This window comes from Penicillium soppii (assembly GCF_028829465.1).
Source record: "Penicillium soppii strain IBT 18220 chromosome Unknown utg000003l, whole genome shotgun sequence".
In the NCBI taxonomy this organism is placed as follows: domain Eukaryota; kingdom Fungi; phylum Ascomycota; class Eurotiomycetes; order Eurotiales; family Aspergillaceae; genus Penicillium; species Penicillium soppii.
In genome coordinates, this window is record NW_026643233.1 from 2342426 (window position 1) to 2354910 (window position 12485).

At 48.2% G+C, this 12485-nt stretch overlaps 5 protein-coding genes across 5 annotated transcripts; all 5 read left to right on the top strand.

Annotated features, from left to right (window-relative positions):
- Nucleotides 1-249: 249 nt before the first annotated feature.
- N7529_003000 (uncharacterized protein) lies at nt 250-1220 on the top strand (the record flags this gene model as incomplete). Its single annotated transcript, XM_057238527.1, has 3 exons — nt 250-415; nt 487-1029; nt 1078-1220. The coding sequence occupies 3 exons, from the start codon at nt 250-252 to the stop codon at nt 1218-1220; spliced, it is 852 nt and encodes a 283-aa protein (XP_057101138.1).
- Nucleotides 1221-1721: 501 nt separating this feature from the next.
- Nucleotides 1722-2113, top strand: N7529_003001 (MFS multidrug transporter; the record flags this gene model as incomplete). Its single annotated transcript, XM_057238528.1, has 2 exons — nt 1722-1973; nt 2033-2113. The coding sequence occupies 2 exons, from the start codon at nt 1722-1724 to the stop codon at nt 2111-2113; spliced, it is 333 nt and encodes a 110-aa protein (XP_057101139.1).
- Nucleotides 2114-2291: 178 nt separating this feature from the next.
- Nucleotides 2292-3760, top strand: N7529_003002 (uncharacterized protein; the record flags this gene model as incomplete). The annotated part of the gene is made up of 4 exons (XM_057238529.1): nt 2292-2418; nt 2482-3057; nt 3124-3284; nt 3356-3760. 4 exons carry the CDS (start codon nt 2292-2294, stop codon nt 3758-3760), a joined length of 1269 nt encoding a protein of 422 aa, XP_057101140.1.
- Nucleotides 3761-4651: 891 nt separating this feature from the next.
- N7529_003003 (cytochrome P450) lies at nt 4652-5791 on the top strand (the record flags this gene model as incomplete). The annotated part of the gene is made up of 1 exon (XM_057238530.1): nt 4652-5791. One exon carries the CDS (start codon nt 4652-4654, stop codon nt 5789-5791), a length of 1140 nt encoding a protein of 379 aa, XP_057101141.1.
- A 99-nt stretch (nt 5792-5890) lies between these two features.
- N7529_003004 (DUF4246 domain-containing protein) lies at nt 5891-8633 on the top strand (the record flags this gene model as incomplete). The annotated part of the gene is made up of 3 exons (XM_057238531.1): nt 5891-6073; nt 7039-7986; nt 8040-8633. 3 exons carry the CDS (start codon nt 5891-5893, stop codon nt 8631-8633), a joined length of 1725 nt encoding a protein of 574 aa, XP_057101142.1.
- Nucleotides 8634-12485: the final 3852 nt, after the last annotated feature.

The window sequence follows — 12485 nt, forward strand, 5'->3', positions numbered from 1 at the left end:
CATTTTTCCTCATTCGGCAAATGGTCATAGTGAAGATGATCGTTGATGAGATTCATAGACACAGCCAATGTGAGGTACCTACATTGAGATACTATGCTTGGCCCCCATCAGATAACTGCAGCACATCCAACTTGCGTTACATTTAAGTGTCTCTAGTTATTATCTCGAATAACACCAAGGAAATCAAAAGTTATATTCTTTATCATTTCCAACAATCACTCAGCTTCATACAGAGACCTTACTGCAACCATGGGTTCCAACGAGAAATACGAGTACGTCTTTGATGAGACGGTTGAGAACCAACGCCTTGCTGGCCAGCACCAAGCCTTCAAGCTTGGAATGGGTAAACTGGTCCTGGCACCTTTGCAAGTATCCCAGAAGAATCTTAGAATTCTTGACGCCGGAACTTCTGATGGTACACTTACTTCTGTTCATTTCCCATTGGGAAAAGAAGGCGTTGTTACTGACATATGACTCTATCATAAGGCTACTGGCTGGACGATTTCCGACCTTCACTCACTCATCCCGAAACATGCGAGCTCGTCGGTATTGATATTACGGGTGAACGGTTCCCTCAAAACCCTCCCCCGGGAGTCAAGCTTGTGGTACAAAGCTCCATGGGTCCTTGGCCCGAATCGTGGCTGCAATCCTTCGACCTCGTACACCAGCGACTGACACTTTTCGGCGTCGGAACCAAGTCAAAGGACTGCGTGCTCGAACTTATGAAGATTGTCAAGCCAGGCGGTTGGATTCAGTTGGTTGAAACCGAGCACAGCTCGCATGAACCGAATGGTCCTCAGGTCAAGCGGCTGGGAGCTCTGATCGGCGAGCTTTCCGCCGGTATGGGCTCCGACTTGAGCTTCAGAGGTGGTGCCATGGAGTCGTGGATTAGAGAAGAAGGCTTCATTCGCGTCGGCACAATGCTAGCTCCGATTTGCCTGGGTGCGGCCTGTCCCGATCCCAAGCTTCGTGAGCAGACCGTTCAGGCCTACTGCTTCACTGCCACACAGCTTCTGAAAGCATGCAAAGGTTAGTCGAAATTTGTCGTTGATCAAGTGATACAGTAATTAATTCCAGTGCTAGGCTTCCCGGGTGGCTTAAAGTGTATGAGCGAAGCTGAATCTGAATCATTCATTTCTGAGCTGGCAGAGGAGCTTCGCGAGAAGGGTGGATATTTCCCCCTACGAATTGTGTGGGGTCAGCGACCTGAGAGTGTTTGACTGGACAACTATCCTCTTGGGCAGCATACAACCGTGCACAGGTGATGATCACATAAGCTATATAAAATACAAAAAATACAAAAAATACAGTTGTCATACGACGTATGTGCTTTGGTGTAATTTACATATTAGAGCTAATTAATTTTAGTAGTGAGTTTGGGGGCCAGGAGGTGTCGTAATTTTGAGTATTCACTGATCATCTTCATCTATGGAGTACAGTGGCTATCACTATTGGAAAGTACGCGGAGGGATATATTTTTATACTAGCCGCCCAATGGCGATCTGCGAGTGATCTGCGAGGGCGAGGCAAGCAGTGTTACTCCGAACCTTGAGTACAATAATGTAAGATTCGTTTTTTGTCCACTCGCAGTCCTTACCCCTGGTCACACTTTTCTTTTTTTCTTCCAAGATTTTGTTAGTGATTGAAAATCAAACATATCTCCCTTCCCTTTGACACCTTTCTCCTAGATATATCACTCACTCCTAGCACTGCATATAGCAATGTCGAGCGAGAATGAGGGGTCCAAAGACCACACCTTACAACAGGGCAGTAATGGTGATCACCCTGTAACAGATGATTCTATAATTACGCCTGGGAAAACATCCCCTGCGACCAATTACCCATCTCAACCTATCGCTGAGATGGGCAACAATGAGCCACAATGGTTGGAAGGATTTCCGCTGTTGATTATAATGACCGCCATCACCATTGTGTGTTATTTGATGTTACTTGATGTATCAATTGTATCGACAGTATGTGAGCTCCTGCGAGATTCCTAATAATCATCTCTAATATCACTTCCTACACCTAGGCACTTCCCGCGATTACCAATGAATTTAACTCCCTTCCAGACCTTGGTTGGTATGGAGCAGCCTACCAACTTTCCAAGTAAGCCAGCCTGATTAATACAACTCTTCAATTGTCTTGTTTCTTACCTTTCTGCAAGTGCTGCCCTTCAACCATTGACCGGCAAACTCTATACAAACTTCACGCCCAAATGGACTCTCTTGGTCTTTTTTTCCATCTTCGAATTAGGATCTTTGATTTGTGCCTTGGCGACATCTTCAAAGATGCTTATTGTTGGTCGAGCCATTGCTGGGATTGGAAATTCTGGGATTCAGAATGGATGTGTTACTATCATCGCTGGAATTGTTCCATTGCAGAAACGCCCGGCCTTGCTTGGTGTCGCGATGGGGAGTAAGTGAAAGAAAAGAGTTCACGAGTCTGTTATCAAGGCCAGACAACTAACGGCTATTGAAGTCTCTCAACTAGGTCTCGCTTCCGGGCCCTTGGTAGGAGGGGCGCTGACTGAATACACAACCTGGCGATGGTGTTTCTGGATTAACCTACCGATTGGAGCAGTCGTAGCCGCGTTGATTATCATGATTCGCATTCCAGATCCTATCCCTAAACTACCTCCTATCGCCGTCCTTCGCACTCTGCATACAAAACTGGATTTCATTGGATTCGCTGGTTTTGCAGGAGCTACTATCATGTTGCTCATGGCAATTCAATTTGGTGGCAACCAATACCCCTGGGGTAGCCCGACTGTCATCGGGCTGTTCTGCGGCTCCGGCGTCACTTTCTTCATTTGGCTTGCCTGGGACTGGAAGAATGGAGACAACGCTCTTATCCCACTGGCACTAATGAGCCAGAAAGCTGTGTGGTCTAGCTGCGCTACATATGGCTTATCGATGGGATCGCTATTTACCACTTCATACTTTCTGCCAGTGTATTTTCAAGGTGTTCTAGGAGCCTCCCCTCTAATCAGTGGTCTTCAGCTACTTCCGAACATTATCCCTCAATTATTGATGGCTGTGCTGAGTGGAACACTAGGTACTTGGAATTCGCTCCCCGGGCAGAATTCTGAACAGCATTACTGACTCGGCCTTGAATTAATAGTCTCCAAACTCGGATACTACCTACCATTCAGTCTGATAGGGGCAGTATTGATTTCCATAGCAGCCGGTCTCATCTCAACGTACTCGCTCACAACACCCCTTGCCCGAAGAATTGGTTTCCAGATTATACTGGGCGCTGGCTACGGTCTCGGGCTGCAAATGGTAAGTTTAGCACCTATTTCCTCAATATCTCGTTCCAACCCCAACTCTGACACATCATTCACAAACAACAGCCAATGATCGCCATCCAAAACTCCGTCCAACCGCAGCAAATTCCCGTCAGCGTGGCGATGTTGATGTTTTGTCCACAACTGGCCGGAGCCTTACTCGTCAGCTTTGGGAATACCATTTTCTCCAACAGTCTCAGAACTCTAATCCCACAATACGCCCCCTCCGTCGATCCCGACACTGCTATCGCTGCGGGGGCGACGGGTCTTCGGAGTGCGGTCCCGTCATCCGTCCTTGAAAATGTCTTGATTGCTTATGCCAAGAGTGTGGATCGTGTATTCTACTTGGGGGCCGCTTGTGGCGCTTGCACTTTTCTCTTGGCATGGGGAATGGGATGGAAAGATATCCGAAAGACCAAGGAACCGCAGCCATCTCAGCCGCAACAAGCACAGGAACAGGAAAAGCCTTGATCCATTGATCACCTTTCGGTGGCCATGGAACTTGGTAAATTTACTTTCATTATAATGTAAATCAGCCGACTTACTTTCACATGAAACAAGACTTATTGAAACGGAAACAATTGATGCAGACTAGTCAATAGCGATGAAAATTTTAGTCCACGTTTCAGAAGTCTAGATTGAGTGAATGCTCTTTCTACGACGTGCCAATGAAGTGAAACCCCTCGTATGCAGCTGGATGCAACATCAGTCAATTGATTCAAGGCGAGGCTCGTATATTGGTGCATGATACTTTCAGATTTAAGTGAGCATTAAGCATTCCGGCTAATTCTTGTTTTTCCCATTGCTGATCTACTTAAGTTGCAGATCGTCAGATTTTAGTGTGAGGGCTTGGCCCCACAGTAAGCTTCGAGCCCTTTTAAGGAATTTAGTAAACATCAAGCTATAACTTGGATGCATCTCGTAGGATGTCAGATTTTAGTGTGAACTCTAGGCATCCCCCTTGTACTTTCTTTAGAAGTACGCAATGGGCATTTGCTTATTGCGGTTACCTCTGCATATGAACCTTACCTATTGCACTATTGTCATTTGGGGCTGAAAGAGGCACTGCCTACTTGGGACTAGCGCCCGTTAATTGCAAATTACATCGTGTAAATACACCAACTAGCAGTCCGTCGTACGAGTAATACTCTAAACTATACTGTATTTTTCAAAACAAGATGGTTATCATCACCGTGGTGTATAAATGGAATTGAAATGTATACATATGTAGATGATACACCACGTCAAACAGGGTGCCCACCCCAAGATTCATTCTTGTCTTTCTGTGCACTCTCTCCATCACCCTAAGCTCGGCGTGCCTTTGTCACACCCCTCGTGGTTAAGTCTTGTGGTTGAGCAGCAATGGGTGCCTTTAGTATCTTGGACCCCATCAAAGCTAGGCAGAGTTCAGTCTCAACACTGGTTCTCGTTAACTCTCTTCTCATCTTCTTTGGCTATTTCATCTTCTCCCGTGTGGTTCTCTTCATTCAACGACGTCGGTTCAGTAGCCAAAATGGCTGCAAACCTCTCCTTGCACGATACAAAGACCGCCTGTTTGGACTTTCCTTCATCATTGAAAATGCCAAAGCCTTCAAAAACAAAGCCTACCTCGACAAATTCACCAGCCGTTATTTCAAGATCGGACATACTCACGAGGTAGTCGCCATGGGTGGCCGAGGCGTTTTCACCATCGACCCGGTCAACATCAAGACCATGCTATCGTTGAAGTTCAAAGACTATTCACTGGGAAATCGGCCTGCAATCATGGGCCCACTGTTGGGACGGGGGGTGTTCGTCACTGATGGAGAAGAATGGGCTCATTCGCGAGCGCTCCTGCGCCCAAGTTTTAACAAGTCGCAGGTTGCGGATCTGAGCATTATCGAATCTCATTTGCAGGAACTACTGCGACAGATCTCTTCATCGGAAGCAAAGACGATTGACTTGCAACCGCTATTCTTCCGGTTCACCATGGATTCCTCTACAGAGTTTCTGTTTGGAACGTCGAGTCATACGCTGACAGAGGGTGGTGATCAGATTTTCAGTGATTCATTTGTGTACGCTTTGAAGGACATCTCTCTCGGTTTACGGTTGGGCCCTTGGGAGAAGTTTCGACGGACGGATCCCAAAGCGGTTGAGGCACACCAATTCTGTCGACGATACGTTGACAACTATGTTGATCAAGCATTGGAGTATCGGAAAACCGGCAAAGATTCTGCACATGAAAAGAACGAAGGCGAGAGAAAGACCTTCCTGCGGGAGCTTGCTGCCGCCACAGATGACAGGGAAAAGCTACGCGATGAGCTATTGAGCCTGCTTCTCGCTGGCCGTGACACGACCGCGAGTCTGATCAGTAGTCTATTCTTCAGCATTGCCAAGAGACCGGATATTTGGAAAAAGCTGCGAGAAGAAGTTGCTACGGAGTTGAATGGCCAACAACCGGTGTACGAGCAGTTGAGGAACCTGAAGTATGCCAAGTATTGTGTCAATGAGAGTAAGTTGTAACTTGATTCAATGCCTATGTTTCTATTCACCGTCGCTAACCAGTTTCTTGGTGATATTGCAGCCCTTAGATTATATCCACCTGTCCCGAATAACGCCAAAATGGCCATCAAAGACACTATTCTACCACGGGGCGGAGGATCCAATGGCGATGCACCCATACTCATCAAGAAAGGTGACTGGGTTATTTATACTGTTTATGCCATGCACCGTCGAAAGGATCTGTTTGGCGAAGATGCCGATGAGTTTCGTCCGGAACGCTGGGTGAAGAATGACTTGACTTGGGTATGTTTCATCCCATTTATCTTACTCATATTTAGACACAATACTTACGACGCACCATTGTCATAGGAATATCTACCATTTAACGGTGGTCCGCGTGTCTGTTTAGGCCAACAATACGCCCTCACCGAAGCAATATATGTATTGGTGCGTTTCGCGCAGGAATTTGAGGAAATTGAATCCAGAGATCCGACACCTTGGACTGAGGATCTTACTTTGACTGTTAGCGGTGCCAATGGAGTGAAGGTTGGTCTCAGGCGGAAGGTTTAGTTCGAGTCAATTCCAAATTCATGGTAGATATAGAGACGCGGGGCTTTCCCATGGTTTATTGGTTTACCGTACGGGACGTGGAAGACTGATGACAGAAATGGATGATTTAAGAAATAAAACATCTTTTGTCTATCTAATCGCCCTAGTCCGGAGTTAAAAAAATCGATAGGCAAAACCCCATACTCCAGGCAGATTCGCCCAAAATGTCTTAGCGCCATGTCTGCCTGGAACTAGCGTGTGCCTGCCTGGGTGTTGAGGCCGTATAAAGCAAAACGACAAGCCCTCCTTTACCTCTCTACAACAATCTACAATTGCCTCAAAATGTCTCCAGATTTTAATCCGCAACTTCAAATGCCAGGTTTCAATGTGAAGTTGAACCATCCACCTGCTGTGAGGATTCAGAACTTTCTGAAAAGGGAAACGTACGCTGACCGGCCAGAAAAACGTGCTCAACCGGTGGATGGATGGCTTTCCCAATGCGTTGGATATTGATCAGCTGGACAATTGCTTCCCGTCGTATGTGTGTTTGGTACCAAGGGTGAACTCTCGAATTAATGATTCTCTGTAGCAACCTACAGATCCACCGAGATATTCTTATGATGCGAGTGATGAATACCATCACTGAAAAGCCCCAATGGGATCAAAAGGTGGGTTTATACTTGTTTTTCTATATGTGGAGTTTTTCTGATCTTCGGTAGGTTTTTGATGAAGAAATCACGACCAAATGGCGCAAGGAAATCGCCCAGAGTGATCAAGACATCACACCCAAGATGATGGACTGGGTCATTAAAGAGCTTCAATGGAAGGCCGGCTGTCTCAAAGAAACGGGGTTTCTCCGTGTCTTTGATGCGGGCGTGGTCAAGTCCGATACAGCCGTGTCGAAAGATGTACAGCAGGCATTGAAAGAAGCTGTTAAACCTTTCGAAAACGTCCCCGAGGACCAAAAGGACTACCACCCGGGCTCTGATAACAAGGTGGTCGACCTAGTACATCCCTCGTTGTTCCCTGTGATCTATGGTCAAACTCGTGTTCTTCCAGACAGAGTTATTACCCTCGATGACTGCCTTAGCAGTGTAACCCAAGGAGATGTTCTCCCCGTTCCTTCGGAGGAGGAAACTGTGTTGGTTCAAGATCGGTCCCAATGGTCCTCCAAGACAATCTTCAGCAACAAGTTCCAATGGCTTCCGTGCGATGTGGAACTTCTGGATGATACACGCTGCCGAATTGTGTCATATATCAATAATGCCCATCCTGTCCACCATAAAGGTTTGTATGAAGTTGTTGAGAAGATAATTGCTCGGACAATTCCTCTCTGGAACAAAAGCCTGTCCGAATCAGGCGATAAAAGAATCCCGTGGGAAAGCGTTGAATATGGCGAGCACCCAGATCCTGAGCCACAAGAGCCGGAAGGGGACGATCACGATGACGAGGCGTTCTGGCATATTCATCAGCAATGGGCAGATACTCGACCTATCATCCTTCCTGAGCCGGGAGAATTTGCGATCCCGCAAGAACGGAAAACCCTCGATCTACGAACTCACTTTCCGGACACAAAGCTACAGGTTATTGTAAAGCTGGCGAACATTGAACTGACTCCCGACAACCCCTCGTACGAAGGTGGCACTTGGCACATTGAAGGACAACTGGTGAGACTTCTACGCTTCCTTCTTTATTGGCTGTAGATCCTAATTTGAGCCAGAATGAGCGCATCTGCGCTACCGCGATCTACTACTATGATAGCGAGAATATTATCGAAAACACGCTTGCCTTCCGCCAACGGGGAATGGAAGACATGATCGATATCGGCTATGAGCAGTGTCAATTCCAATTTTTGCAGGCTATCTACGGCTTCAATGACGAAGTCATTGGTAACGGCGACACTAATGTCACCCAGAACATTGGAGCCGTGGTGTGCAAAGAGGGCCGGCTCCTCACCTTCCCCAATACTGTCCAGCACCGGGTTTCTTCATTCTCGCTAGCTGATCCGTCTAAGCCTGGTCATCGCAAGATCCTTGCGCTGTTTTTGGTGGATCCGCACCGCCGTGTTATATCTTCGGCCAATGTGCCCCCGCAGAGGGACGATTGGGGTGACGAGAGACAAAATGCTGTGGACCAAGCATTGTCACAATTGCCAAGAGAGCTACGGGACATTGTTCAGAGTGATATGGAGCCCCTGATAAGTATGGAAAAGGCCAAAGAGTATCGGCTGGAGCTTATGGAAGAGCGTGGGCTGAAATCGGAGGAAAATAATGAGAAGTTTGAGATAGGCGACTTCAGTCTTTGCGAGCACTAGTTGGATTGGGATTCCGATATTGTTTTCAGACCCTTTATCTTTTTTCCTCTGTGTCTTTCTTAATATCCTTTGAATCATAAACAAACATCAAATCATCCAAATCCAGTATAGCGAGGCGAACTCAACATGAAACAAACAGAAGGATAACTGGATCATGCCTTGGTAGCAAGATGCGCAGTTTCCCATTCCAGCAGCGTGCTGTCATTAGAGACAGTCTCAGAATGACTGAGACCTAGAACTCGTCGCTGCTTAATTATGCAGGTTCGAAGCAAATTGATTGCTTTCGCATGCTGGCCTGTACATTTCCAAGTGAAAGCTAGGTTGGCCATGGTCGTCAGCGTGTCAGGATGGTCCGCGCCGAGTTTCGTCTTCCTCGTCTCCATGACCTGCACTTCGAGCTGCTCCGCATCCTCCCAACGGCCCTGGTTCCAGAACGTCGACGCCAGGTTAGCCATGCTTGTCAGCGTGGAGGGATGGTCCGCGCCGAGTTTCATCTTGCTCGTCTCCATGACCTGCACGTCGAGTTGCTCCGCCTCCTCCCATCGGCCCTGGTTCCTATACGTTGACGCCAGGTTGCCCATGCTCGTTAGCGTGGAAGGATGGTCCGCGCCGAGTTTTGTCTTCCTCGTCTCCATGACCTGCACTTCGAGCTGCTCCGCATCCTCCCATCGGCCCTGGTTCCTATACGTTGACGCCAGGTTGCCCATGCTCGTTAGCGTGGAAGGATGGTCCGCGCCGAGTTTCGTCTTGCTCGTCTCCATGACCTGCACAAAGAGCTGCTCCGCATCCTCCCAACGGCCCTGGTTCCAGAACGTCGACGCCAGGTTAGCCATGCTTGTTAGCGTGTCGGGATGGTCCGAGCCGAGTTTCATCTTGCTCGTCTCCATGACCTGCACAAAGAGCTGCTCCGCATCCTCCCAACGGCCCTGGTTCCAGAACGTCGACGCCAGGTTAGCCATGCTTGTTAGCGTGGAGGGATGGTCCGAGCCGAGTTTCATCTTGCTCGTCTCCATGACCTGCACGTCGAGCTGCTCCGCCTCCTCCCATCGGCCCTGGTTCCTATACGTTGACGCCAGGTTGCCCATGCTCGTTAGCGTGTCGGGATGGTCCGAGCCGAGTTTCATCTTCCTCGTCTCCATGACCTGCACAAAGAGCTGCTCCGCCTCCTCCCATCGGCCCTGGTTCCCATACGTTGACGCCAGGTTGCCCATGCTCGTTAGCGTGTCAGGATGGTCCGCGCCGAGTTTCGTCTTCCTCGTCTCCATGACCTGCACAAAGAGCTGCTCCGCCTCTTCCCACCGCCCCTCTAGTCGGTAGGCTTCTGCTAATATCGCGGTGCTATCAAGGGTGTCTTCATCTTCAGCGCCGCCAATCTTCATTCTCTGCTTCCTTGACATAGCTGCCATATCCCCTGCAGCCGAAAAACTGCCACATTCTATCGCATACCACGCCCCCTTGTAGAGTAGCGCCGCCCAGGTCCGGAGTGAATCTTGTGATTTCGGTCGATGTAACACGGCTGACCTAACGTGTGGAAACAGTGACCGGCATCTCTCCCAATTCTCATATTGACCGGTCGGGAATTCACTATATAAGCTCTTAATGAAACGTTTCTTCCACTCCTCCTCCTGGCCATAAGTTTTCAACCATGCGCGTACTGTTAGCTGCACAAGCCGATGCATTGTAAACACCATGCTATCATCACCCAAAGTAACAAAGGAATAGTCTCTAAGAATCGCAATGTCGCTCTCAAAATCGTCATCTACGTCGGTTTCAAATGAGCAATCCGCATCCTCATCACTTGATCTATTCCCAACGTCTTGCGGAAAATCCAAAGGTTCATGGTTTCTGTCTATGTCTTGCACCCTTAGAAGATCCTCAGGGATCCCCTGCCAGTCGAAAAAGCTCATAAGAGACAGCAAATCAGCGGCAGACTGCCTGATCTGTCGAATATGGTCGAACGAAATTTGCCAGGTTAGTAGGATAGAGTTTTTTGCCTCCCAGTCTCGATGGATGTGTTTTCCCTCGTGGTAAAGAAGTTTCATAGCTTGCCGATCACTCTGCCGAAGCTTTTCTAGGTATTGCGATACCGAGCATCGCGGTAAACGGTGGGTGATGTAGCTAGCCGCTTGCACAATCGCGAGAGGCATAAACTCAAGTTCCTCGACTAGCTGACCTAAGTCCGCTCTCTCTATACCAGAACCTACCTTCTTCTGTATCAGAACTAGTGCCTCGTCTTTAACCATTGGTTGCACATCGATCAGGTTTTTCATGTGGCTGGCGATTTCTAACGCTACCCCTTTGTTCCGGCTCGTAACGATAATAGAGCCATTTGAACTTTCGAGCAGGTACCTGAGCGGTGGCTGCGTTAGGGCATGCCTCGGTGCGTTTGCTTGGGCCTCCATCCGTAATGGTTTGCGCAGGAGCTCGTCATCATCGACATTATCCAGGACAAGAATCCAATTTCCGATCTTCCCATCTTGCAACCAGTTCCCAAAGAGTTGGAATATATTCGAGTTGCGATCCTGGCGCCCGGGAATCTTAGCACGGTCGGCAAGATTGCGCAGACTTTCCTCGCAGCGCGCGGCATTACTCGCGTGCACCCAGAAAACCCAGGTGTCAGGCGATTGCTGCCGGACTCGGTGGCAATATTCGATGGCGAGTCGAGATTTTCTTTGGCAAAGTCAGTCAGTCTTGAAAAGACCGCTAAGGGCTGCCTGGACTCACCCAACCCCCCTAGGCCAACGAGAACTATTTTAGACCCTATGATCGAGGATTTTTCGTGGATTTGATTGAGGAGTTCATTGCGACTGACAAAATCTGGATCATGCGGGAATGGCACGGTCGACAGTGGCTCTGGGTGGGGTTCCGGTTGCTCTAGGACGGAAAGCCACTGTTAGTCCTCGACTCATTGTTTGGTGAGTAGAAACTCACCAGATGTATAGTATATGGGCCCGTGGCTGGTACCCACCTGTAACCCCTGATTCTGGTCGCCAAACGATATAGAGGTCATTATCAATATACGGTGCAGACGATGTTTCAGTTTCGGGTACAAGAAAGGTGCTGGGCCCCCATTGTTTATGGCCTATCCTCAGCCTCACTCTCAGGTGACTTCGTGGGCACTGCCGCGCTATCCAAGCAAAAGGTCTATGCGCCTGTCACTCAGCCAGTCAATATTGAGTTTTGCCGCCCTGCCCCGTCCTAAGTCCTGGCGCCGTCGAGTTTCTTCAAGCCTTGCAATTGCGCAATTGGTTTAGCGAGATGATGGATCTCGTGGACTTTTTCCGCTCCTAAGTGCTCTATGCCATCTTGAAGTAGTTCGACAAACTCATTTTCTTTTGCCTGTTGTTTCTCTCCAGAGTTCTCTATCTGGTTGAATAAATTCAAGCTTTGCTTTCGCGCAATTGGGTTGATGACGCGGTGAATCTCATAAAGTCTTGTGGCTCCTAATTGTTTTATCCCAGTTTGAAGTAGCTTCACAAACTCGTCTTTGATCTGTCTAGATTCCTTTGTCTGGTCGAATTTCTGGTTGATGTCGACACCGCTGTGAATGCCATTGAACTTTCCGGTTCAATCCTCTCATATTTACTTGTGATGGATTTTTGTCCGCAAAATAAACACTAGTTGTTGAATTGAGACACTATCCTCTGCTGCTAGAGAACAGAGCATTCTGGCGAAAAACAAAAATTGTCCATAGTATGCATATGCATTCGTGGCCTTAGTCCAATGAACCTTCTTCTTCCGTACCAATCAAACACTGTCATTCCATCCCTAGAACCGAGATTGGCGTGCGATCTTCGTTGAGAGCAACCCATCGATGATATCTTCCGTAACCACTGTTATTGATCTTGAGTA